Source organism: Larimichthys crocea, chromosome XII, assembly GCF_000972845.2.
Source record: "Larimichthys crocea isolate SSNF chromosome XII, L_crocea_2.0, whole genome shotgun sequence".
NCBI lineage: Eukaryota > Metazoa > Chordata > Actinopteri > Sciaenidae > Larimichthys > Larimichthys crocea.
Window position 1 is genome coordinate 27,890,963 of NC_040022.1, and position 27,355 is coordinate 27,918,317.

A 27,355-nucleotide genomic window follows, 5' to 3' on the forward strand; every position below is an offset into this window, starting at 1 on the left:
ACCTGTTTTTATTCTAACAGTGTGAGCGCCTCAGCCTTGGAGGCCTCTTGCCCCCTGCTGGCTGAGGAGTGCATGTGACAAAACCCACCTTGACAACAACCTTGATGTTTCGCCTTCATTCTTGCACACACACACACACACACACACACGTAACCTATTTTCCACTCGAGTGTATCTCATTCGTTGGTGCACAAAAATAAGAGGAGGTGAAGGATGTGGTGATAATCACTTGACCTGGTACACACACACACACACACACACACACATACGTAAGCTCTGTTACATGAGTCTGCTGCTCTTCTTGCGGTTCTTTTGATACTGCTGGAGTTTTGAATCAGTCTGTATTGTGTCAGTAACGAGGTTAAGGGCTTACCAACTCTTGTGAACAGCTTTTTTCTTTCAGTTTGTCGTCCGTCCCTTTTACATATATTGTTACAAGATGACAAGACGGACAACATAGTTTTGACAGTTTTCTAAGTAGGAGCTTATGAAGTTCCATGACATCTGTTATCATATATGGCACCCTTCTATAGTGTCTGTTAACAAAGCAAGGTGTAATGTGAAACGTCTATTAATGTAATCTATATCTATTAATCTTTCTAGTTATGGATTTAATAGGGTTTAATATTAAATGTCAAAAACTATGATGAACAAGTTTTGCATATTCTGAGCAGAGAGCTCCTGATCCAAATATTATTTTTAACCTAACAAATTTTGCTAAATGAAAAAAAAGTTTGCAGAAGAATGTGCATTGTTCAAAGAATATACCACAGTTTTATATGTTTTTAAAATAACTTGTTACCTCAAGAAAATCAGTTTGTAATTGAAGACATTTAGGATCCAGTGTGTAAGAATTAAAACAGACTACAGCTCAGCCCTCAAGCATGAGGGAGATGAAAACTCAGCAAACTCTATGAATCCCACTGTTTCAATATAAACTGCCTGATGTCACAAAAACACCATTCTTATTTCTCAGGTGATTATACACCATTGAAAACATACTAGAATGAATATTATATTCTATTTCTGCATTATTCCAGCAATTGGATTAGATGCATAAATCTTACACACCTGACCTAATAGTGATAGTCTTGTTGCTTTCACTTGGTAACTTATTACTTCTAATCATGTTTAGGTAGTGTGTGTGTGCAGATTTGCTTTTTTTTAAAATGTAAAACTGTTACCATGTAGATTACAGATTATGTATGTCAGTACACACATCTTCATTTTCGAGGAATCAAATATAAGCAATGCAGAGTAGTCAGAGCCCAACACACAAAGATATACAACTTTAAATAATATAAAACATTGCATCTTCAGATTTGAGAAGCTGACCCCAGACAATTGATTTGTGATAAATAACTCATCAAATTGTTACTTGTTAATTTTCTGTTGATCAGTTATCAAAGACTTTTTTTTAAACTATGGTGAAGTGTTTCACAAACTGAGAGAACAACATAAAACTAAAGGCAATGTAATCAGACGAGACAAAATCCTCTGCAGACTGCTGAGTTTTAAGACACGGCGTCAACATACTCTTCATAATCAGGGCTTTTATTTGATCTCTCAGTTGTCATAACGCTGTCATCTTGTGTGAGCAGCGCTGCCACGGAGGACAAAGGGCCTCAGTAATGAAATGAGAGAGGACGAGTCGATGGTATTTGTGGAGAGGCCAAAGTTAAAACAAAACGTGTACGAACAAACAGATGTCTTCTCGCAACTGTATTTTTATTCCACTCAGCCTTGTTTTTCCCACATCAGTCAGTTCATCTCTATCATGTGTTCTTTTTTTTTGATCCCAGAATAGATGTGATCAGTCGTCCACAATAAGATCTGAGCCCGGGAAATTGTTTTTACACTTAATAAGATGGTGATCGACCTGATTTCTGTCTTCTGTCCCTGGGAGTAGGAGGAGATGAGTGTGTGTGTGTGTGTATGTGGGTGGATGGGTGGTAGGCTACATTGTCTTGTGCTGCTGAAATATGCCCCACACCACATATAGACACTAGACACGGGCATGTTGAGGTACATTTTCTCACGGTGTGCTGCAGTCAAGCAACAGTGTGAAGTGTAACCATCAACCAGTGTGGTTGAGTAATTGTGTGTGCTGAAGTTTATAAGTATTTTAGTTTTAAGTATGAGTAGCAAGAATTTTATCTTGCTTACAAAACTCCTGTAGATCCACTACAGGAATGTCAAATCCCAAAAGCAAGTTTAAATTTTTTAAATGTGTGTGTTTTAGGACCTCAACAAGCGCCTGTCTCTGCCTGCTGACATCCGAATTCCCGACGGTTACCTGGAGAAGCTGCAGCTCAGCAGCCCGCCCTTCGACCAGCCGCTCAGCCGACGCTCCCGCCGAGCCTCGCTGGTCAGTGTCCGTCTGTCTGTGTGTGTGTGTGTGTTTGTGTCTCTGTGTGCGCGCGCTACCTTTATTGCTTTGTGGAGCCGTTATCAGACTCCCTCTGTGTAAGTTACCATGGCAACTGGCCCCATGTGAGGCCAGGATGGATTCATCTGCGCTAACCTTCTGCCTTTTAGCCCATCAAATGATATCATAATACTCAGGTTTTGTGTGATCAGGCACACAACATTTAGACCTAGGCTCCTAAACAGTTATTGCTCGTGCATTTTTGGTTCTTTATAAAGATCAGGTAAAAAACAAAACAAAAAAAACAACACTTTATTTGTTGCTCCTTTAGTTCTTTGATATATTTTTCTCCTTTTGGCCAAGCACAGAGAACCATGCCAGCACAAGATATTTCCAGCAGCTGCAGTGGAAGATGATAGAAAAAATGTTACAGGAATTTTCAAAGTTGGACACACTCAGACAAAATTGAGACATCAACATATTGACAAATTCTCAGGCAAGCTTTTCGTAAGCAGATCTATGGATGTTTATATTAATGGCATCAGAGATAATAATATCCTTGAAAAGTGTAAGTCACACAGAATCTAGAAATATGTGTATCATGTGTATGTGTTCAGATTTGACTTCTAGAAGGAGTGTTTTTGCAGCACATTGCAGTAATTGAGCTCAAAGGGTTCTGAATAGCTCAAAGTACCTCTCTGTTTGCAAACCTCTCATTAAAGACATTGACTGAACACGTCAGGATTTGTTGCCGGCAGCCATTGTTTCAGGTTGCATTCAGTCTTTTTAAAACAAAGAGTGAGGGAGCAGCTTTTCTGCATCATCGTTCAACACTCATACACAGAGAAATCCATTACAGAAGAGGCAGAGAGATCAATGATTCTGAGAATTAAATTTTGAGTTTATTTGAGTAAATTTATATGGAGAGATAGCTAAACATTTGAAGCAACTTCAGCTCCTGAATGGCTCCATAACTTCATCTGTCCTTTGTCTTTTCCTCAGTCGGAGATTGGTTTTGGCAAGTTGGAGACGTACATTAAGCTGGACAAACTGGGAGAGGTGAGTAAGTCCTGGAATCTCATCTGACGCTGTCCATGAAGGAAGTATGTTCCACAGTTCACGTTTAGTTCCCTAATATTGAACCATTGTGTTTCGTGTTCCGTTCAGGGAACCTATGCCACAGTATTTAAAGGACGCAGTAAGCTTACGGACAACCTGGTGGCACTGAAGGAGATCCGTCTGGAGCACGAGGAGGGAGCGCCGTGCACCGCCATCAGAGAAGGTGATCAGCTTTTTTGTCTCCTCCATTTTGTCAAGTTAGAGTTAAGAGGCACCTTTCGTTGAAAGTGTCTCACCTGCATGTCGTTGTCTCTGTAGTGTCGTTACTGAAGGACCTCAAACACGCCAACATCGTGACGCTACACGACATCGTCCACACTGACAAGAGCCTCACGCTCGTCTTCGAGTATCTGGTGAGACTCAGCACTTCCCCGTGTTTCCAATGCATGATGGTCTTTGTGGACAGCTTTCCAGACGAAAAACTCATACAGAGAGAGTTGCATATGAAATAAATCAGACATTAAAAGACAATTCCAACTGTTTTTACCCTCATTAGTGACAATTAAGGATGTGCAACTCATCAAAGTGAATGAAAAATGATTATTTAAAATATTCAGAAACAACAAGTTATAGGTGCTGAGAAATAATGTAGTGATGTAACACAGGAAGGGGATGTAGCAAACATTGACATAGGTCATTACTGCTTCATGTGGACAAAATTTGCTGTATCAGCAGGATGTGAAATAGCAGATTGATGAGTCAGAAAAATGAGGCGACATTAAAACTGTCAATGTAGAGATGTTCTCTAGGTATGTACTTCCTGTCTGATGGCATCCTCCCTCCCTGCAGGATAAGGACCTGAAGCAGTACATGGATGACTGTGGGAACATAATGAGCATGCACAATGTGAAGGTGAGGATGACTCTCGACATTATCTGCTTTGTTGTGTCATTTTCCTCTTCTGTGAAAAACCCATGTGCGCTTTTGTTTCCCCTTTTCTGCGCATTCAGTAGAGATGAGCCTGCTTAGTTACATTTTCAATACGAAGTTTCATTTTTGTGACCTTTGATCAAACACTTCCAGGAACCATTCAACTGGCAACCAAAAAGTCTATTTAGCTCACTTCTGTCTGAGAAAGTTCAGCCATCATGGATCCAGAAGAGTGTGAAAAACAATGCTTTGTGTAGAGACCTGTTAATAAAAGTCATAATAACAGAGCTTTTACTCATATATCTTTGCAGATCTTCCTGTTCCAGATTTTGCGAGGGCTGTCGTATTGTCATAAGAGGAAGGTTCTCCACAGGGACCTGAAGCCCCAGAACCTCCTCATCAACGAGAGAGGAGAACTCAAACTGGCTGATTTTGGTAAGAGGAGCAGGAATATTCCTGATGTCCTTGCTGTAAATTTTTGAAAGAAAAGCTTTAAACTTGTCTGATTATTTCTAATTATACTCTTTACACATTCACTTCTCTCCTGTGTGAACAATTCTAATGTCTGTTTATGTCTCTGGTGTGCTTGCAGGCCTAGCGAGGGCCAAATCCGTCCCGACTAAAACCTACTCCAACGAGGTGGTGACTCTCTGGTACCGGCCTCCCGATGTGCTACTGGGATCCTCTGAGTATTCAACACAGATCGACATGTGGTATGAGCCTCACAAGAGCCCTGCTGCTCGCACTGCTAACACTTAGTACAGGCGTGATCATTATCTGTCTGAGTCAGACCTGACCATGCAGACGTGATGCACACGTTTTTAGATTCAGTGTGACTTCCACTTTCCGAGGATGTCGGAACCTCAGATGTTTATTAGAGATAAACGTAAACATATCTATAGAATATATAGATTAGAAGTCACAGAAACTTCAACAATTAATCAGTTAATTAAAAAAATAATTAGCAGATTAATTGTTAAAGAAAATAATAATTTGTGTGTGTGTGTGCATGCAGGGGTGTTGGTTGTATATTCTATGAGATGGCTGCAGGTCGGCCACTGTTCCCCGGCTCCACCGTGGAGGACGAGCTCCACCTCATCTTCAGGTTACTGGGTGAGTGACTCCAGGCCAGATCACCATAGCAACCCAACGTTTCACTGCACACACGCTGTTACTTGTTTAACACTGAACAAGGTGAAATACTGTATATGTGAGAGGCTGTGACTCTGTGACTTCAGGCACACCCACAGAGGAGAACTGGCCGGGAATCTCCTCCATCGAAGAATTTAAATCCTACAACTTCCCCAAATACAAATCACAGCCGCTAATCAACCACGCTCCCAGGTAATGTGTGTGTGTGTGTGTGTGTGTGTGTGTGTGTGTGTGTGTGTGTGTGAGAGTGGGGGGCTACACTCTTCTGTGTGTACTTTTCTGTTTTTTATGCACCGGTGGTTGTACTTTTTTCAGCCTCTTCGCATACAGCAATGTTGTGTGGTCATAATGTGTGTGTGAGTGTGTGTGTGCGGCACAGGCAGGAAATCCTGTGGAACATTTTGCAGACAGCCATCCACTTCCTTCCTCCCATGAGCCCCCCCACATTCCCATCAGCACAGACACTAAACTGTTGCTCGTCCTTTTGTCTCCTCCAGGCTGGACGGTGAAGGCATCGAGCTGTTGCTGTCTTTCCTCAAAGTGAGTGTTTCACAGTACCCAGAATCCTCCTTTTGTTTCATTTGAATTTTTCTTTTTTTGTCAACACAACATAATCCTTCATTAAAAAGTGCACAAATGTTCATGCCTGACCTTTGGGAATGGTATCGTAAGCCCTGTGGTTCACTAACACGCTTCCTGAGCTTTCACCCACATCTCACAGTCTTCATCATCACATGACCCTGAGCTTCTGGTCACATGATAACAAGTGGTCAAGGTGTACCAGGAACCAGCCGATAGACCAGGAATGACCTTGGACAGAGATGGGGGTTACGACCTGCTACCTGTTATTATGTAACATTAGGTCATGTGATGACACCTTTACCAGCTTTATTGGCCAAGGAAAATGTGAGATGTGGTTGAAAGCTCTGGAAACTTGTGAGTGGACTTCTCTTTTACCACTTTATAGGGAATGTTGCACAGCAGTGAAACACTAAACACTTTTTAATGGGTAAAGGTGCTGATCATGAACTATAATATCATCTCTGGTTCACAGATTATTTCTCTGTTAGACAGGAAGAGACAAATACTGACAAATAAAAGACAGTCTGGGAGCTGATTGGATAGATTGGATTTAAAAACAAGAACATTAAAGTTGAAATGTAACTTTGCCAGTGTAACTGTTTCTTTGTTAGTAATGGAAAAACATGTTTAACAACCTGTCCTCTCCCACTACTGCTCTGATTTTATTTTGGAAATAACCCTGTTCAGTACCAGCTGTGGACAGCAGGAGGCACTCTCACTGTTTTCCATGACAGTATTTTTAATGAACGCACACTGGGGTCTTGTTTCTTAAAGTGTTTTAGTTTGTCACGGTCTATTTGACTGAATCGCTAATTGCAGACACAACAGCCAACTGTCTGCTCAGATCACAGGATGGCTGATATTTCCTGTTTTCGTGTCCACAGTACGAATCCAAGAAGAGGATTTCAGCTGAAGAGGCCATGAAACATTCCTACTTCAGGCAGCTCGGGATGAGAGTTCACACACTGCCAGAGAGTGAGCGTGCGCACACACACACACACACACACACACATAAACACACACACTCAACTGATTAAAGCTGCAGTTTTTAGCTCTATTATTATTCTCTCCTGCAGTTGGTTGTAGACTGACGCTCTCCTCTGTGTTGCAGGTATATCGATATTCACATTAAAAGAATTGCAGCTTCAGAGAGACCCGGGCTACAGGAGCTCCTCGTACCCAGAGTCAGGTGGGTGGGGATCACATCCAGATGCAGCACTGAGCCTCTTTAGATCATGAGACATAAAATAGATGATCTTACATGATATGATCATGTGGCGGTCATCAGGTGAAGTGAGTCTGATAGAGGCTGACGGGCATGTAATATAAATATTACCTTTACATATACTTGGTGATTCACAAGACAGATTTGAGGCTCGATGCTTTAAACTGTCTAAGAAGTAATAATCTATTGATGAAGGCTACATATGTTTAATGTGAAGCAAAGGCACTATGGGTGTTGTAGTTTTCAAATCTTTCCTTTTCTTCCAGGTAACGGCAAGATCAACAGGAGGCAGAGCATGCTCTTCTAGTGTCTGAAGAGGACGGTGGACTGCCCAACTTGTTCATTATTTCCCACCAACCCTCTCGCATGAGCCCACCTCCCCTCGGAGTGACCCCCTTCCCACCCCCCGTTACCTGCACACACACACACACACACACACACACAAACAAGCACACACACCCCTCTGGGTTGAATCTGTTTGGAGACTGTGTTTATTTATTGGGGGGGGGCGGGGTGAGGTTGAAATTTTTGCTGCTAAACTACTACTGTCTGTATTTAACACACCGTGTGTGTGCGTGTGCATGTGTGTGTGTGTACATGATGTGAACTCGAGACGCCATGCACAGTTGAGCAGTCAGTAAGGTTACTGTTGTTTTTCCTCTGACTACAATTCTCCGGCTTCATTTGAGTTAGAATTCCACTGATGTTGATGTCGACGCTGTGATCCAAGTTGTTGTTCTTGTTGTCGTGCTTGGAGACCGAACGCTTCAGTTTCTTCAGATTTTTTTTATAAATATGTATATCTATATATATTTGGAGTTTATGTTTTGTTTTTCTTCAAGCTTCCGTGACTGAAGTCTACAAATTTCCAGGTTTAGAAAGACTGGGACGGCTAGAGGGTCCTGGTTGGGGAAAATCGGTTCCTCTGGATTCCTTGTCGTAATTTTTCCGAAACATTTCAGTTGGACTCTGCTTCTAGAGGCCCTGCTGCCCTCTGGGGGGTTACACCGAGGGTCAGAAACCAGTACTGGAAGGGGACTGTGGTAATAATTTTGGTCTGTGGGTTAAAGAAGCACACACACAGAGTCCAGACGAACTGGGAGAACATGAAAACAACTTTCGGTTCTTTTGTTCTTTTGGACATTCTGGCTCAGCAACGGGACCAAAACTGAGGAGGAGGGGTGGGGGCAAACAGTTCAGAAGACGAGCAAAAATCATGGATGAGAGAGGAGGAATACTGAAGCTGAACAGGAAGTCATGTGACGTCCCACAGGAAACCAGCAAGCCTTTCCTAAAACCCCTCACAAAACTGCCAGGACTTCAGTGCTTTTAAAAAAAAAATTGCAAGCTACACTTTCTCGCTCTGTGTGCATTCGGAGAAATCACTGCAGTAACTCGTTGTTTTTAACTTGCACTTCAGTGTGTCTTTTTTTTTTTTTTTCTCGAATCAGGGACACGGGCCTTGACACGGCCAAGTTTACCCAATAGTATTAAGATGTGTTCTCTGTGTCTGTGACCTTTGACCTCTCCTTGTGAAACAACAGCGTCATTGTGGCATGTTTTTCGAAGGGGAGGGGTTGGCGGGGCGGGATAGCGTGGGGTTGGGGTGGGATGTTCAAAAGCAAAATGGTTGTTTTCCACTTGGCATCGGACCACTGCTCTCTCCAGCATTTGTACACAAGAAAAGAGAAAAAAAAAGATTTCAAATTGAAATTTTAGATTTAACTGCCCGCTGTGTTGTTTGCAACTGACAGTGATGCTACAGATGAAGCCATTTGAGAAATCTCACTTTTGACTGCATGTTTACTGAAGCACATGAAGTCCTCCTGAAAATCACTTCAGCACTCACACTAAAATGTCTTCTGCTGTGATTTGTGATCCTGGCTGACTTTAGTTGCAGTGAGTATTCCTCTTATTCCCGTGGACCAGCGATGGTGTAGATATTTCCAGCAGCTGTGTGATAGCAAAACGTGTTTCATGGCTTTATAGGAGTATTTTGACATTTTGGAATATTTACTTCTTTGCTTTCTTACCAGAGTTAGATTTATGCCATGCTTGTATCGTTAATGAAGCTAGCACCAGGAAAATGTTAGCTTCATAGCTAACAAATCTGCCTACTCCCTCTCTAACGTCACAAATTAACAAGTTTTATCTGGTATGTTCAGTGTGTACTAAAACCAAAGTGTAAAAATGACAAGTTGGTGATGCGCTGAACTATGTCTTGGCCAGGCCACGGTAGCTTCTAGGTGTCTTCTTGGAGTGGACATTGTGAGGTTGCTAAGCAGGCCAAGAAATCTTGAACTTGACCACATGCAAAACCTTAATTCTGCACTCTTTTAAAATATAAATCAAACAAACAAGGCGTGTTGATTAGTGAGCTTCAGAGGTGCTGGTAGAAAGATTCCCTCTGATTGAAGTTTTTATGCTAAGCTAAGCAAAGCTAATGCGAAAAGGCACAGAGAACAATTTCCTCACTCGCCATAGCAAAAATAAGTGCAGTGCATAAGTTTCTGTACTAAAAAACACCAGGAATGCATTGAACATAACAGCACATGTAAGTGTGAGAAGATCTGAGGGAGGTTTTCCTGTTACTGCCGCTCTTTTGCTCAACATCTACATGAAAATTTCACATTTATCGTCTGTCGAGATTTAAAGGATTTGAGCAACACGAGAGTTCTGTCTCAACATACTGACTAAGTCATTAACGGCCGAGAGAATACATGCAGTAAACATGGACTGAAACACACTTTGCATCTTCTAGTTTAACAATCCTGTAGACATACTGTATGTCTCATCATTTAACGGTTTACACTTCAAATAATGTTACAATTATTGTGTTCACAGGAAAAAAGTCATTATATTAATGGTAGACATCCTGTATTACATCGACCCATTGCCCCATAAGTTTTCCCTAGGTAGCTTTAAAATGAGGAAACTTTTTCTTCCCTTCATTGAATTTCATAAAAACTGTATATTTGTGTTTGGATGCTTCACTGAAACTTTATTACACTTTAAAGAATAGCTGTTTTCATTTCATACACATTTCAAACATGAGGATGCAGGATTGTTCCACTGTTAGCTGCAAACGGTGTTTCTGCTAATAGCAGTTTTTGACATAAACAGCAGTGACATGCATGAAAGGAGATTTCTACAATGGCTAAATATTTATCATTGTAAAACTGTAAAACTTTTTCAAATGTATGAATGACCTGAATTTATGTGAACATGTCTGAACACGTGTGTGCGTGCGTGCCTGATGCATGGAAGGCCTGCTGTGTTGTGAATTCGACCTCTCTGAAACACTGAGCTGCCGGTCAACAGTTGGTGTGTGACTCTTTTTACTGGAATTATTTATTTCTCATAACCATCAAAAGTAAATTTAATCTGTTTCATAAACATTCTGTGCAGCAGTCATTCTTTGAGTGGTGGAAAGAGTGTGTTTTACCAAATGAAATGAATACAGTTACATAACTTTGAAAAGTAATTCATTTTATTCCAAAAAACAGCAACGATTCTGTCCACAAAACACAAGCAAATCACTGAGAATACATTTCCATTAATTTTTCTATAAAAATAACCAGGAACCATTTTACAAAAAAGGCTTTTGTGCAATTTTGACCTGGAATGTCCATAAAACCTGGTTTAAAGCTTAATACATTTATTTACACAATTTTTATAATATCGAAGGCACAGCTGGTACAAGGCTTGAAAGTACAGTGCATAAAAAAAGCATGAAACTATACAAAGAAAAACGTTCACAGCGTCAGGTCAAAGCGATACAGAGGACAAAATGAGGATTTCTACAGCGTTTTAGCGCGCAGGCTAGCAGGTGCTCTGCTAGGAGTCAGTAAGAGATTCATGTCATGTGGCCATACTCCGCTTATACTAACTAGATCTAGACGAATGCGTATCAAGTCTGAAAAAAATGTAAAAATGATCCTGAGACACTTGTCACGTGTCACTTCTTGTACTTTTCACATTCCCAAAGTGACACAGATTGGGTTGAAGGTTGAAAAATGAGACAGCCATTGGACTCACCCAAATTGTTCACATTTGATTTGTTTAAAGGAAGGCTTAGCACAGGAAAAATGAATACAATCACCCCACTACTTGCTATATGTCATGGCAGGTTACCAATCTGTGTAACCCTAACCATAGCATTTAATCATCAAGCTATGGTCCCATTTTATGATCAAATTTGAAAAAAAAGAAGTTAAATATGTAGCTACAGCCAGCAGTTGGTTAGCTTTTTTAAAGACTTGAAACGTGGTTCTGTCCAAAGTTAGAAAAAATCTGCTGAGCACCTCTAAAGTTCACTTATAAAAATTATATTGTCGGGCTTGTTTATTATGTACAAAAAAATGTGCGTAAAAGTTTAAAAACGCCACACTGTGGCTTCATTGAGGTTAAACTATTTCTTGACATGTCACTACTGTTAACTTTCCAATGTTCTGTCAAACTATAAATTGTTGATTTTTAAACATGGGTTTTCATACATATAATGTATTTTAGTCGCTAGTAGTTCGATTTTGTCACCTTTGGACAGAGCAAGGCAAGCTGTTTCCAGTCTTCATGCTATAAGATAAGCTAACCATCTCCAAGCTGTGGCTACATACGACATGTACAGTCATGTAAGATATCACAAGCTAACTCGAAGCAAATTTTCTTTAATTGCACAGTAGCAAAATTAACTGTTATTTATTACTTAAAAATACTGTACTTGAGTCTAATAAGTGACGTATCTGTCCATTTAGATTACATTTGCTAACCCTTCTGGCTCAGCAAGATCTCATCATCTCATAATTCCTGACAAGGACTTCACCAGATCTCAGTTGTTTGAGTCATGAGTGTGGATACTGATATTAGTCAGGGCAGATAGGGACATAGCAATAACATTCATAAAATTGCAACCAATCTGCATCACTGAAGTTTAAACCAAGTGGAATGAGATGAGATTCAAACTGAGATGAGAAATGTGACATCCAGTCCATTTCTTCAAGAAATTCAGAGGTTTTTACATCCTAAAGAGGAAAACACCAAACACAAATGTGAAGAATATGAGCAGATGAACACACAAAGAAATGTCTAATGCAGATACTCTTCTTGGAGAGCAAAGCTTCAAAGTGAAGCTCCTGTTTCTTTATATAATAAATGCAAAGGAACAGGTTTCAGATTAAAAGTGTAATTGGACTCAGAAGAAGTCCGACTTGTGTGTGTGTGGTTCATCATCAAACTTTAAGGCTGATCAGCTTGGTCCTTTATCTGTGCAGATCTGGCCTAGCTTGGCCTGGCCTCCCAGTTTGCTCCGAGAGCTCGGGATGGTATCAGGACTTGTTGGAGCTGGAGGAGAGCAGCAGAGGAGAAGGAGTGTCCATGTTGGGTAGAGGCACCGGGATTGGTCCATTCAGCAGTGTGGGGAACTGCAGTGGGACAATTAGACAACTGATTAGATTAACTAACTAATTAAGTTTAGTCATTGTCATTTTACACTGAGTTAAACTATATTAATTTCTTGATCATTTGCAGAAAATCAATATATATTAGTATAATAGTCCACTAGCAAAACTACCCAAATAATGGTAACAGTAATGTTAACAGTACTGTCAGGGTTCATCAGTGCTTTCAAAGAATTACTTGCAAGAAAGACGAAGGAAGAAGGAAATTAACGTCCTGTCTTATATTACACTGTGGGGACCCGGTAGCACACCAACGTTATGGGGACCGACTTGGTTTGTGGGGACTTAAATGTTGGTCATTAGATGCTTAACAGTTTGTTTTGGGCTTGTGTGTATGTGTTTGTGTCAGAGGTGTCATGGGTAGGAGGGGTCTCTGACCAACCAGCCTGCTCCCTTTCCCCCCTAACCAACAGGAAGTACCCCCCCTCTTCTTGTCCACACCAGAACGGAAACATCTGTAGCTTATTTTGAAACTCTGTGAATCACACATACACCAACACACCAACACAGACAACCATATGAAAACAACTATCAAGGTAAATCTGTGGTGTGAAATAAAAGATCCTGTAGTTATGAGGGAGGGACTTGCTGTAAATAGAGATTTACAGGCAGACAGAGATTTTCTATCTATCACCACCAGAGTAAGCTGGTATTTTCTCTGAAAGGCTGCTATAGAAATTGACAGTGTTTGTCCGTTTTACACAAGACTATCAGAACTGAAACCTTTAGGGCTGACTTAGTTTATCTTAGAACAGATTTTACAGTAATTATCCATTAAAATTGATTCCAGACGTTAGAACTAACATTTTCTCTCTGTGTTTGTGTGAATACATTGTACGTATATGAGGTACTTAGGAGTACCAAGTAAGTTCACAAATATACAGTAGAAATATAAGGAAAATACATTTGAGTTTTTCAGGGTGGAACAACCAGAACATTACCTGAAAGAGGGGGGCATGGCTCTGCAGTTGGGCAGGACTGAGGGGTCCCACAGGACTCAGGCTGGACCAGAAATGGATATTGGATAGTAGAGGACTGGGAGTGAGCAGCAGACCAGACGGAGTCTACATTGACAAAACCCAAAATGAAATGTCAGAGCTTAAATACACGAAAATGGAAACGATGGTGTTTATTTTGGCAATAAGTCCTCAGAACTGTACATAGTCTGTGGTGAAGTTGTCATATCATTCAGTCTCACCCAGGAGCTCAAAACCAAGCCTGCCCTCTAGTGAACTCACATCTACCAGACAGACTGACTTGGCACACTGACTCTATGCAGGTCAGGAAGCTCCACTCATACAGAATTCATGAGAACTATTTTCTTCTGTCTCGTCTTTCTTCTGTCTCTTCATATTTAACTAAGGCTGGTTTTCTTTCTGGTTCTGGCACAAGAACATAAGACTCTGTTCTACCGCAACAGCCAGAAAAGTTCAGGAAGAACCGTTTATTCAGTGCGTTTGTGTTACATACTCACGGCAAAATTAAGTGCAACGACCAAGTTTATTGTGTTAATATGTTTTTTAAACCCTGTTTCTTTTAGCCATGTTAAACACAATGTTAATTCTGCTAAAAGTCAAGGAAATCTTTAAAAAGGTGCCCTGCTGGTATCAGGGTTTAAGGTGCTGGCCTACATGACCTTTGCTGGATGTTATTCCACATCTCTTTCTCAACTCATTCCTGTCATCTTTCTACCAACGACTTTCTAAAAAAATGCATGAAATTAACTCAAAAATGAGTAAATTTGTTTTCCATGGCAGGAAGCTGTGTCAAACTCTTCATGTGAAAAGATACAGGGATTATTGCTGATTTACCAGCCAGGTAGAGCTCACTGCTTGACTACCAAGATAGCAGTTCAGGTCATCAAAAAACAGCAACTGGTAAACTGATTTCTTTTGTACAAACTAAAAAGAAGAGAAGAATTTTGAAAACAGACATGGTCTCTGGACCATGTCTGTTCTGGGAAAAATTCTTCAAGTTTCTAATTTCTGGAAGATTCTTGAGGCGGTTAATGGGCCTTGGATAACCAACACCTCAGGTGTTCCTTGTAAACACTTCATTATACAAAATGTTCAGTGATGAGTGAACGCTTTAGTGCACACTTTTATTTTCCATCAATTATGCACTGTGCACACAGTGGCATATCATTGCTCAGTCTGGATAAAAGCGTCAGCTGAATGCCTGAATGTAGTCAGACTGTCCTGGTTTGGTCAGTGTGTTCTTGCCAGTGAATCAGGAGCTTCAAGAACATATGGCTTCACTTATGAACCTCCTCCCTCCCTCGCCTCCTCCCGTCTTTCCGCTCACCTCTTTCCATCTCCTCCCTGTCTACGAGCTTCACTTAACTTTTCATCCCCCAAAATGCATGCATCGTCCCTCTCGGTCTCCCTCTTCTCTTTTGCTTCACTCTTCCCTCACCTACACCTCAGCAAGGACTATGTGTGAGTGCAATGGTGTTAATTTATGTGTTATGTTGTACCTGTGTGGTGAGGAAGGCAGGGGTCAGGGACCCTGAAGGCAGCGCTGGGCTGTTGAGAGCAATGGAGACAAGGTCACTTCCTGTAAGGAGGAGGGACGGGGCGGAGATTTCCAAAGCTTTGGGTTTTCTGCTTTTCAAAGGTGCGCTGTTGGCAAATCCCCTTCTCTCTGGCGTTGTTGTGCTCTGTGACCTCACTCTCTCCCTCTGACCAGATGACAGGTTTAGAGGTTGAGCGTTCTGCTCTAATTCACCAGTCTCTGTGCTCTGGCCCCGCCCCCTCCACCATGTGTGGGCGGGGCTTTGTGGCGGGGAGGACGAGCAGGAGGAGGAGCGGGCCTGCTGAGGAGACAGCCTGGAGGAAAGGGAGGTCTCATTGGAGGATGGAGGTGGCGTAGATGGTAGGGAGGAGTGGCCACGGTTGGTTATGAATCGGATGACAGAGGAGCTGTCGTCATGGCGATCAGATCTGGGCTCCATCTTAACTGGCTGGTGCAGTTCTAAGGAGTGTTGCAGGGAGCTGACGGTGAACGAGGAGTACAGGCCGGAGTGAAGGTACTGGTTTCTCCCACCATCCTCATCGTCAGCTTCAGGCTCCGACATGGCACCACCACTTTCCTCACTGCTGCGCCCCGACTCCACAACCGCAGGGTCCATCTTCAGAATCTCAGGGAATGACACAAACTTGTAGACGAACTTCTGGCCGATCACCTTCTTGATGATGTTCTGCAGAGGAAACAAGACGTTCTTATTTTAAACCCTTTATTGACATATTTGGTGCGTTGGTTCAAGCAGGTTTCATGACCCTAAGGACATAAAACATCACTAAACCACTTAGACTGAGTTTCATACTTTGTCATAGTAGTAGCGCAGAGCTCTGCTCAGCTTGTCATAGTTCATGTTGGTCTTATTCTTGCGCAGCCCCCAGAGCTTGGCCACTTCCTCGGACTTAAGCAGCTTGAACTCGCCGTCGTTGGACGTCCAGCAGATGAGATGTTTGTGGCTTTGGTCGAGCAGCAGCTGCAGCAGGAACTGCCAGAGTGTGATGGAGCTCTCCATGACGGGATGACAGCAGAGACCCAAGCAATCTGTGGAGGAGAATCAAGAAGTAATAAAAATCAGTTAAACGACCACATATTGCTTTGTACTCTCCAGAGGTCTTAAAAACATTTTCTGTGAACAAGACGGATTGTGTTGTTGCACAAATCATGAACAGAGCAATGTTCTTCCAGATGAAACCAAGTTAACCAAGTAGATATTTGGTGAAAGCTGATGGTTGAAGAAAAGGAAAATCAATTCCAGGATGTTTATCCCCAAGATCCGAAGGCAACGGGGCTGATGGGAAATGTGATCCCAATTTCCCAGCTCTGAAGCCGCACTGATTTTTTTTTTGCCACTTTGTGGAAACTCAAAATTGACATATCCATCCATCCATTTCCCAAAACCGCTTGCCCTTATCAGGGTCACAGGGGGCTAAAGCCAATCCCAACTGGCATTGGTTGAGAGACGGGGTACACCCTGGACAAGTCATGCTCACATTGAGACTGTTGGGCAATTTAGATTCACAAGTTCACCTATATAAACCTGTATGTCTCTGGACTGTTTTAGGAAGTCGGAGAGAACCTTTTTTTTTCTTGGTCAAGACCAACTTCTGTAAACAATGAACTAAACAATGACAATGAGCTAAAAGACTATAAAACGGCAATAATTATCTGCAGATTTGTCAATACAAGTGACAACTTCCACCATTACACTTAGCTTGTTGATCCATTGTTATTACAAAAATATTGATTGTGCAACTTTAAAATTCACTGTCAGAAATCATTCATTTTAGTGTACATGAAACCTGTCAAGGAAATTGTTGCAGATCAAGTCATTAGAGAGTGACAGTAACAATATAATAAACTATATAAGTCAGTTAATGCCCTTTAGTTCCTTGATGATTCCCTCATAGTTTCACATATTCTTAGACTGTTCAGGGAATCAGACGCCACAGAAGACATATAAAGCAGGAAGGCAAGAAAGAAAGGAGGGTCGGTGGACAGGGAGGAGCAGGAATTGTCAACGTCAACACAAATGCGAACCACGATGCTTCCTCTGATGCAAAGTCCACTAAAAAACCACATGCATAACAGCGCTGACCAAGCCCACCACCCCCTTCTCTGAGTGGGAATTTCCTATCATAAACACTAAACCCACAAAGAGACAACACAAACATGTAAACAACACTTTGCTGTGAGTTTCTGACCACTATGGTTTGTGAATAAAATATGCGATCTATATCTCGCACATATCAACTCAGGCTCTTTTGTCTAATGGACTCTGAGTTTGGCTGCCTTCCAAAGCAGGATGGCGGCAGTAGTAAATACAAGAGTGAGTGAAGCCACCATTGATGCTGAGGGATGAATTTGACCATGTGCCCTTACTTCACCTCCTTAGCTCATATAAATGTTGCAGATTTAACTTTACTATGACACTTAATGCTGTTTTGTTCCCCTATAAATAAACCATCCGTATGCATATTATGATTCAGTGAGATTATGCTCAGGGATGTAGTGAGGCTTGAAAGGAGGAAAGAAAATACAATACAATAATTTGTGTGTGTGTGTGTGTGTGAGAGAGAGAGGCAGACAGAGCACGAAAGAGAAGGCCAGACAGTGGTTGGCTTTTGGATGTTTCCATAGTGATAAAGCAGGATGTGGTCAGTGACCTTCTGCCAAGACAAGCATGGATCTAACCGACGTGTTTACCTGGAAACCACCGACTGTCTGTGAGCGTCTGCCCGTCTGTTTCTCTGTCTCCTCTGCTTTTTCTCTCTCTCTCACACAAATTCATTTACAAGATGTCTTATTAGCAGGAAATACAGAACTACTGACTGCCAAAAGAGAAACAACATATAACTCACTATGACCAGATTTAATTTGCAACCATGACGATATGACAGTAGACACTTTGCAGTTGCGCCAGAAATCCCCATGGCAACCACATCTGCCTCAACAGTGGACAAACGCTGGAGCCGAGGACCTCAAACGTTGCCACCAGAAGTGATGTTGCTCTGCTTTCTTTCATAGTAACACATGGTTCAGTAATGGACATTCAACATAAAAATACAGTGCGCATCTGTCTTTTTTCTCTGTCTTCCTAACAGGAAGCAGAGAGGGGAAAGTGTATGTGGTGCAAACAATGACCCGTCACCATAAACACACACAACCGCGTATCCTCACTTCCCTTTTCCTGCACGGGCGTGTGTGTTAGGTGATGGAAGAACTGTAGTTCTTTCTCTCTGTCTAAACGTGGACTTCCTGGCATTCAGCAACAGGGGCGTCTTCCCGGTGAAAGGCCTTCCCTCTCTGGGAGGTAGGACGTCCTGTTACTGGGAGCCACCAGGAACACACACACACACACACACACACACACACACACACACACACCCCTTTGCTTCTTTATTTGTGTAAAGGATCTTGTGATGATTGTTGACACCAAGTGGATGTAAAACTTGTCTTTTTAAGAACAACACCTCAACACAGATCCACAACAACATGTGGAGAACACATCCACGTCCTGATGTCAGATTCTGTTTGATCTATGTTCACCCTCTGACTTCACACTTAACAAGCCACAGCAAATGTTGATTTATGGAATTTCAGAGCTGCCTGGGCCTTCACTGTCACAGCTTAAAGTATGACAGTCTGTCTCTTTGTGTGTATCAGTAAACTAGTTATACATGACCTATATTAAATGTGAATCAGATATAGACTCTGGTGTACTTTGGACACTCAAGATCTTGAGTCCAAAGGAAATAAACCAAACCTAAAAGCCGCACATGATTCTACATCCATTTTCTTATTTTTGGAAGCGTGTGTGTGTCAATGAGTGTGCGTGAGTGGAGAGGGAGAGAGAGGGGGGTTCTGCTGGAACTCAAATGGTTCTTTGTTTTGCACCAGTGACTCATTTTCAAGATGTTGTCTGCTGCCAGCTTCAATCCGGAAGCGCATGGCAATTAGTCTGCGAGGTCCAGACAAACCAGAAAGTCTACTACTATATTTTTAAAGGAGCCGCGGCTAATTCTTTTTTTTTTCTTTGCACAGCTGCTGTTACACTAACCTCTTTTCTGACTTTTGTCTCCTGTGACATGTTTCAAATGTAGCCAAACAAAGGTGTTTAAAAACTTTGCGCATGTGTCTGTGCCAAGGCAAGAACGCACACGGCTTTAACCCCTTTTACGCACAGCTTTAACCCCTTTTACGCACAGCTTTAACCCCTTTTACGCACAACGTTAACCCCTTTTACGCACAGCGTTAACCCCTTTTACGCACAGCGTTAACCCCTTTTACGCGCGGCTTCAACGTAGTTTTCATGTTGACACCGAATATCTGAACATGATCAAGTTTCAGCAACAGCAACAGTTAATAAATCCGTTTCTTTGCGCTGTTACACACGGCAGTCTCTATGAAGCTGGAATCAGAAGTAAAGTTAAACTTGCACCTACCCTGCTGTGGACGGCCGCTGCTCCTCTGTCCGTCTGCCCTGCGTGATGTGCGGGTTTGTGTCTTAAAGCGGTGTGTGCGTGCTGTGTTGGGGCTCCATGCTGCTGCCGTCTGAAAGCGGATCCGCAGCTTTTCTCTCTCCTGCCTCAGAGCAGGAAGTCAGGACGCGCAGACGGAGAACCGGCGCACTTCCTTTGGCGCAGTATTCCCGTCTGTGTAAACACACACACACACACACACACACACACACACACACACACAAAGAATCTTTATTTCCCATAAACACGCCCCCTCCTTTAAACCACTCTCTCACGCACGGCACGCACACACATATATGTACACACACACACACTTTCAGACCTGCACACACACCTTAACTTGTGCACTGAAATAGCTCACAAGCTCGTTGTCTTTCTCCACTCTCCTCTGTCTCTCCCTAACACACACACACACACACACACACACACAAATATTGTAATTCCGATCAAACACAGCGCTGAGCCAACTGACAACTGACGTCATCCTCTTCCTGCTCACCGGGAGGGGTTACACACACACACACACACACACACACACACACACACACATAGTGTAAAATGGTTCCTCAATCTTTGATTTCACTTTGACAAGTTTATCATGCGTGTTAAAGTAAATTCATTTCCATTCTGGAGGCTGCACATTGATCTGTTCTGGCAGCTGCAGCAATTATAATGACAAAAACAACATTAAATGATCAAAATCATTCATTCTGGTGTTTATGGTGTTTATATTACTGTGTTTTCTTTTTCTTCCGTTCTGCTCATGTTCTTATAAATTGCAAAACATATAACTGGCTGCAATATAAAAACCATGCATCAGCTAAAAATAGCTCATGCGGGTGATTAAATAATCAGGTTTTAATGAGTGGAGGGGCTCAGTACCAAACAAGACTTCCAAAGAGTGTCTATGTTTGACACGATGCACCAAACAGCAGGACAAATGTGTCTGACCTCAGCTGACACACTTGACAATGTGACAAACTGTTGCTTCAGATGTAGCATTCATTAGGTTTTATTCTTTGCTGTTCTTATGGAAGTAATATGTCTTCACAGTGTGAGTGTGTGTTTAGTATAAGTAAAGTTTCAACCAACTCTGTACTATGGACGACATCCTGTTCATCTGTGCCTGTCAATGTGGGCTCAAAGGCCATGTCAACATCTGATATTTTTGCAGTTGACAGGAAGAAGGGTATCTTTAAAAAAAAATCTTTAAAGTTTGTAACATTTGTATTTACAAATCCCAAGATGATATAACCGTGGTGACATCTATTTGTAGTTCTATTTCTTATTTCTATAAAACACTTTATTTATTCTTTCTTCTTCTTTTATTTTTTTCAGTTTTTAAAAGAGACAAAGGAGACATTTTACTTACTGTAGTGCCTCGTCAGGTGACCTCTGGTTATATCATATCACATATTATTATCATAAAGAAGACAAACACCTGTTATTTATTTAGTTAACTTATCTGTGTGTGTTATCTTATATATATATATATATAATATATATATATATATATATATATATATATATAGATATATATATAACTATATAATATAAGATAATAATAAATTCCTTAATAGATGGTGACTTGTTTACATATGTTGTTTTTGTTTGTTTGTATACCTGGAGTATTGTAACAGAAATAATTTCGCCCTGGGATTATTAAAGTATTTCTGATTCTGATTAATCTTTATTTCCCTTTCATTTCTATAACCTGTGGTTCCTGATAAACTAGACAGAGTGAGCCCTCCTCTTTACTTCTACATCTCTGGTTAAACTTCCGGGAGCCTCCTTTGGCCCTGCCCCTGTCTTTGAAGCGTCAGCAGCGCCAAACTTGAGGCTCCCTGACGGGGAAGATGAGCGCGGGGAGCGAGGAGCCGCAATGGAGGAAAGTCCACTCAGTTACCGGAGTGACCCCGCGGTCCAGACACGGACACCGAGCGGCTGCGATACGGGAGCTGCTCGTCGTGTTCGGCGGCGGGAACGAAGGCATAGCGGAGCACCTGCACGTCTACAACACAGGTTAGCTGGACGCTAACTAGCGGCTTAGCGGCTAATGTTTTTAGCATGCGCAGGAGTGGGAAGCAGCACCGAGGCCGACAGACCCTTTGTCGGGAGAGTTTGATTGTTCATTTATGAAGGTTTAACGTCGTTTCTGGTGCGGTGCAGCTCACTTTAGCGAGCTGGTTAGCTTCGGTATCTATGTTTCCTCAGACATCTGATTAGCTTTGACTGCTAAAACAAAATACAGACGCATAACTTTATTTCTACATGTCAACATAACTTTATTTCTACATGTCAACATAACTTTATTTCTACAAAAGTGGAACATTGAAACAATACAGCCCAGTTACATGTGTCTTTTACAGACTGCTATCATGACTAAGCACTTTCTGTACAACATCCAACATAAACATGCTGTGAGGAGCATGGTGCAACCAGGGTCGATCGTCCAGCTGTTGTAAAACAGTGCAATGTCCAACAGGCAGCTTGCTCTGTCTTATACTGGCTGACATCTGCATGTTCTTCCAGTCTCGAAGCAGTGGTTTCTGCCCGCGGTGAGGGGTGACATCCCGCCCGGCTGCGCCGCCCACGGCCTCGTCTGCGAGGGCACTCGGATCCTGGTGTTTGGCGGCATGGTTGAGTTTGGAAAATACAGCAACAGCCTCTATGAACTTCAGGTATAGCCGTCACATTTATTTATTTTTTTTGTCAGTGGTGATTCTAAGAAAACACTCAAATCTTGAACTTGTGTTGCTCAGGCTAGTCGCTGGCTGTGGAAGAAGCTGAAACCCAGAGCGCCCAGGAATGGATCGCCTCCCTGCCCTCGGATTGGACACAGCTTTACTCTTGTGGGTAACAAGTGCTACCTGTTTGGAGGGATGGCCAATGACAGTGAAGACCCCAACGGCAACGTACCAAGGTACTGAGCAAATAGACACGAGAGCCAAGACACCGGGCCTTTAAGAGGTGCATACAACTATTAAGTGTTTATCCAAAGTATCCATAGTTGCAGATGATTTCCCTGCTGATTGACTAATTGATTAATCGGCTTCAGCTTAAAGTCTAACTTTTAAACCTTTAATTGACTGGTGAACTTTGAGCCAATCACAGCGACAGATCACTGGTTCTGGACCAATCATTGGTGTTCACTCCAGAATGTAGTGACTTGCTGGTCATCTTGCTCTCAGTGTGAATTCACAATTCCATCCTAGTAACACTGAAGCGAGTGTACAGTCTGATGTTAAAAACCTCCATCTAAGACAAGTTTGCCTTCTTACCTCATCTCAGATACATGGGCGACTTCTACGAGCTTGAGCTTCAGTCAGTTTCGGGGGCAAGAGGCTGGAGCATTCCAGAGACCAAGGGCCGTGGTCCCTCAGCGCGGGAGTCCCACACGTCGGTTGCCTACGTTGGCGCGGGCTCCCCAAAGCTCTACATCTTTGGAGGGATGCAGGGACGTCGGTTGGATGACCTCTGGCAGCTCGACCTCGGTAGGGCGTCTTTTTGTTGACACGTTTCAGAAACTTCTTGCGTCCTTTAGTCGTTGCTGTACCTTGAACTAAAAACAAACCTGTGACAGAGAGAAGAACCACATCTTTTCAATAATATATATCAATATTTAAACTTTTGTTTCATCAGACACGATGGTTTGGTCGATGCCTCCAGCCAGAGGTTCTACGCCACTATCCAGAAGCCTTCACTCTGCTGCTGTCATTGGAAACAAGTAAGGGTTCCTTCATCGCCAGTGTCAGAGCGGATGTCTGGTTGTACGTGACACCTGACCAGAGTTTGTGTCCCTCTGCCTGCAGGATGTTTGTGTTTGGTGGCTGGATTCCTGTTCCAGAGTCAGAAAAACCCAACGCCTTAGGAACTGAATGGATCTGCACCAACTCTTTAAGTGCGCTCAACCTAGGTCAGTGCACTTTGCTAGAAACATCCCACTCTTTAATCAGAGTATTCACCCAGGAGTGGTAAAATGTGGTGTTAAGTCAGGTTTTATCAACAGCACTGCTCTGTTTTAGGGGAACCTTGAAGGTCTGATGCATGTTGTCGGGCTTTCTGCCTCTTTGAGAGGCCATCAGGTTCACAGCTGTCCTGTTTTCCTGTCACAGACACTATGATCTGGCAGAAGTTGGGTCCAGAGCAGGAAGATGACATTGAGTCCCAGCTGCAGAGTCAGGGGCCGCAGAGTGATGACCCGTATGCCCGATGGCCCAGAGCCAGGGCCGGCCACTGTGCTGCTGCTGTCGGGTCCAGGCTTTACATTTGGAGCGGCCGTGACGGGTACCGCAAGAGCTGGAACTACCAGGTGTGCTGCAAGGACCTGTGGTACCTGGAGACAGGTGAGAACCTCTGTGACATTTTGGAAGCGAGTGACAGTCTGCTGAATCTAAACTACCAAAAAGCAAACCCCAATTCTCAATATAACATTCTGTATTGTGTCTTCAGATCGACCAGACATCCCGGAGGCAGTGTTACTCATCAAATCCACAGTCAGCATGCTTCATGTGGCCTGGCGCCCCCTGGCGGCCGCAGACCTCTACCTCCTTCAGATCCAGCCTGTGTTTCCTCCCAGCACTGCAGCCAGCAATCCATCATCCAAACCAGTTCGTCCAGGTGGAACAGATGGACAGCAGGGGGTGGATAGAAGCTCTGAAGGTAAGCAACATGCTCAGTTATGTATAGCACATTCTGTGGACATTTCTGGCACTACAATAAAAACTGCATAACTCTCTTTTCTCAGGTGTTCAGTCCCATCAATCTCAAACTGAAGGAACCACTAATAAAGAAGCGAAAGCATCAGCTCAGGTAGATGTGACTTACTCAACACGCTTAAATCTGTAAATAAAGACTGCTACATGTGATAACACACTGATCATAGATGTCAGTACTAACACGTTGGACTGAATCCCTGTTTATCTAAGTGTTTAATTTTCTGCATGATTTTCAGGATGCTTCAGCACAGCAGGAGACCGCAGTGAAGTCATCCAATGGCTCAGCAGAGATCCGAGCACAGGGAGGGAGGAATGCTGTGAGAGGGGCAGTGGAGGACCCTGATACAAAACACTGCAGTACGTCTTGTTTAGTCTGAACGGGTCTTCTTACTGCAGTTTTAGTGTGACTGAAGTTTCTCAGCTTTGATCCACTGACCTTTTCGTTGTAGGTGCTGGACAGGAGACATCAGCAGCGGAGGTCAGCAGCTCGGCTCAGCAGCAGCCAGGTAATGATGATGCTCAGGTCCAAACGTCAGTGATGATCTGAACTGCAGCAGCCTGAGGATTTTAAAAAGTGAACTTCACCATGGATGTTCTTTTGCTTTTACAGAGAAACAACCTGTTTCAGCAGACAAGATGACAGATTTCTACTCCCACACAGATCAGGTCAGGCACAGGGACAGAAACATTCTTCGCTCTTTCACTAAAATTGGTCTACACTCAGACTATAAACTGTCACCTCCACGTCCAACAGAATCCAAATGAAGCAGTGTGGTTTGACGTCGGCGTGTTCAAAACACTCTTCTCGGAGGTCAACCACTACTATCTGCCTGCAGACAGTGACCAGGCATCTGCAGCCATCAGCAGCCGGCCCACAAATACTAAAGAGGTAAAAAAAAAAAAATCACACAGCTCTGCTGTTAAACACTGATTCTAATGTTTGTCTATGATAATGACACTGGTGGCCATTAAATGAAATCCTTTGCTTTTCCACAGAGGAAGCTGCCCGGGCCTCAGGACTACCAGGACAGAGAGAAGCGGGAGCTGACTCCAGGTCAGACTTACAGGTTCAGAGTTGCAGGCCTCAACTGCTTTGGCAAGGGAGAATTCAGCCCAGTCAGCGAATTCAAGACTTGCCAGCCTGGCTTCCCAGGAGCGCCCTCTGCTGTCAAAATTGCCAAGGTGACATATCAAAGAAATGTGATTCATGATCTAAGAACTCCAGTCAGTTTAACAGAGCTGCTTCTTCGTGTTCTCCAAATACTCTTTTATTTGTGCGCAGGCCAATGATTTGGTCCACGTCACGTGGGAGGCTCCCACCTCTCCATCGGGTCGCATCCTGGAGTATTCCATGTACATGGCGGTGAAGAAGAGCCGCTCCACCAGCTTGGAGCGTCTGGGTCAGATGGACTTCATCAGGATCTACCGTGGCACCAAGATGTCCTGCTCGGTCAGCACAACCCAACTGGACAACGCTCACATCGACTGCTCCGCCTCCAACCGCCCGGCCGTTGTCTTCCGCATAGCCGCTAAGAACGAGCAGGGCTACGGCCCAGCGACGCAGATCCGCTGGATTCAAGGTGGAGGAGCTCAACTTTGTTTGGTTTCTGCTCAGTAGTTTCTGGGTTCACGTGCCGACTTCAACTTTCTGCTCCCGTCTTTTCTTTTCAGATCCCACTAAACTGCGAACGTCTGCATCCAAAGCAGACAGCAGTGCCAAGGATGACCAGGATGCTGCAGACAGGTAACTGATCATCTCACCATGTTCATGTCCACTTTGTACATTTGTTTTTAATTGCCTCCTTCGTTCCCTTTTGTCTTGCAGCTCCAGCTGAAAGTGTTCGGACCAATGAAGACAATACGTGCACTCAGGAAGTTGGCAACTTTCGCCACTCAAGATGTATATTTCCTAGACAGTTTTGTTAATTTATTTTTTTTACATATTTAATTATGCACTTGTAAATAGATATACATTTCCATAGGAAGCTCGACCACTCGGCTGTTTTAGTTACAAATGTTTTGTTAAGTAATTCTATGTAACATGGTTTAGACCAAACTACAAGCATGAGTTTTCAGCCACTGATGTTAATGTGTCATGTCATGGTTTGAATGAAACACTGATCGTAAGTAGAACGTTATTGTTTTCTAATCATATATTCATATGTTACAAACCTTTCCTGTATCCGTTACGTTTATGCATCATGTGTTGGTTTATGATTTTCTTGTGTGTCTTTGATTATGATTATCACCATCAGACTGTTTCTATCGTGTAAGTATAACAAATATTTCAGTCCTAAATGAAAACAGTGGCTGCACTACTAACATTTCTTATATGAATTAAACTTACCAAATATGCCACAAATATTACATGAAGAGATTTGCGTGTCAACACTGTTACTGTCTGTAGTCAAACCAGCTCACCATAGAGTGGGCAAGAAGTGTTATTACTGTCTACTTCTCTTCTATCTGGACTCAGAGTACTACAAGCCTCTTTACCAGTGTGGTGAAGGAACACATAGGCAGGTCGTCATGCAGACCTCGGCTGCATCTCTTCCTTTTCAGGCTGTGCTCTCTCCGTCAGTCTGCACTAATAGTTTTCACACAGAGTTTGAATGAAGATGTGGGTAGACGTTTATGGATGCGTGTCTTTGTTGTCACCAAGAGGAAAAGTCAACTTCACAGCACTGCATGTGCCTCAGTCATGTAGCCACAGATGATACCGTCGAACTTTTTTCACTTATCTGTGCAATAAAAATACAGTAAAACAGGAATATTCTCACTTTGTTACTTAATATTAGTACTCATTGGCTGCTGATGGACAGTCTGAGCACGGTCAGTCAGTTTACAACTGTAGGTTTAAGATATAT

At 42.7% G+C, this 27,355-nt stretch overlaps 3 protein-coding genes across 3 annotated transcripts in view; 2 read left to right on the forward strand and 1 right to left on the reverse strand.

Annotated features, from left to right (window-relative positions):
- cdk17 (cyclin dependent kinase 17) overlaps window positions 1-10,712 on the forward strand; it is a 40,270-nt gene extending 29,558 nt beyond the window's left edge. The window contains exons 5-17 of the mRNA XM_010745423.3: window positions 2,243-2,368; window positions 3,371-3,427; window positions 3,536-3,650; window positions 3,746-3,840; window positions 4,277-4,339; window positions 4,669-4,792; window positions 4,950-5,070; window positions 5,373-5,470; window positions 5,596-5,701; window positions 6,007-6,049; window positions 6,976-7,066; window positions 7,203-7,280; window positions 7,583-10,712. Coding sequence (XP_010743725.1) covers window positions 2,243-2,368; window positions 3,371-3,427; window positions 3,536-3,650; window positions 3,746-3,840; window positions 4,277-4,339; window positions 4,669-4,792; window positions 4,950-5,070; window positions 5,373-5,470; window positions 5,596-5,701; window positions 6,007-6,049; window positions 6,976-7,066; window positions 7,203-7,280; window positions 7,583-7,623 — 1,158 coding nt within the window. The 3' untranslated portion in view covers window positions 7,624-10,712. The remainder of the gene's footprint in view (window positions 1-2,242; window positions 2,369-3,370; window positions 3,428-3,535; window positions 3,651-3,745; window positions 3,841-4,276; window positions 4,340-4,668; window positions 4,793-4,949; window positions 5,071-5,372; window positions 5,471-5,595; window positions 5,702-6,006; window positions 6,050-6,975; window positions 7,067-7,202; window positions 7,281-7,582) is intronic.
- Window positions 10,713-11,508: 796 nt separating this feature from the next.
- Window positions 11,509-20,191, reverse strand: elk3 (ETS transcription factor ELK3). Its single transcript, XM_010745422.3, has 5 exons — window positions 19,735-20,191; window positions 16,098-16,333; window positions 15,249-15,971; window positions 13,714-13,836; window positions 11,509-12,736 (listed from the first exon to the last, which is right to left on the reverse strand). Exons 2-5 carry the CDS (start codon window positions 16,302-16,304, stop codon window positions 12,641-12,643), a joined length of 1,149 nt encoding a protein of 382 aa, XP_010743724.1. The 5' UTR covers window positions 16,305-16,333; window positions 19,735-20,191; the 3' UTR covers window positions 11,509-12,640.
- A 1,350-nt stretch (window positions 20,192-21,541) lies between these two features.
- hcfc2 (host cell factor C2) lies at window positions 21,542-26,850 on the forward strand. Its single transcript, XM_010745435.3, has 17 exons — window positions 21,542-21,792; window positions 22,303-22,451; window positions 22,533-22,693; window positions 23,062-23,264; window positions 23,413-23,497; window positions 23,583-23,686; window positions 23,886-24,116; window positions 24,223-24,432; window positions 24,518-24,582; window positions 24,725-24,845; window positions 24,938-24,994; window positions 25,099-25,154; window positions 25,243-25,377; window positions 25,485-25,670; window positions 25,771-26,068; window positions 26,160-26,232; window positions 26,314-26,850. Exons 1-17 carry the CDS (start codon window positions 21,627-21,629, stop codon window positions 26,321-26,323), a joined length of 2,310 nt encoding a protein of 769 aa, XP_010743737.1. The 5' UTR covers window positions 21,542-21,626; the 3' UTR covers window positions 26,324-26,850.
- Window positions 26,851-27,355: the final 505 nt, after the last annotated feature.

Excerpts from the sequence above, each read along its gene's own strand:
- elk3 (XM_010745422.3), bottom strand. The coding sequence starts at position 16,304 with ATGGAGAGCTCCATCACACTCTGGCAGTTCCTGCTGCAGCTGCTGCTC. Across the intron at positions 13,837-15,248 it reads CTGCCTTCCTCACCACACAG|ACTCCGTCTGGTCTGCTGCT; the intron begins GTACAACATAAC and ends TTGTCAATGTAG. Across the intron at positions 12,737-13,713 it reads GCCATGCCCCCCTCTTTCAG|TTCCCCACACTGCTGAATGG; the intron begins GTAATGTTCTGG and ends GTCCCACTGCAG.
- hcfc2 (XM_010745435.3), top strand. The coding sequence starts at position 21,627 with ATGAGCGCGGGGAGCGAGGAGCCGCAATGGAGGAAAGTCCACTCAGTT. Across the intron at positions 21,793-22,302 it reads CCTGCACGTCTACAACACAG|TCTCGAAGCAGTGGTTTCTG; the intron begins GTTAGCTGGACG and ends ATGTTCTTCCAG. Across the intron at positions 24,433-24,517 it reads GGTGGATAGAAGCTCTGAAG|GTGTTCAGTCCCATCAATCT; the intron begins GTAAGCAACATG and ends CTCTTTTCTCAG.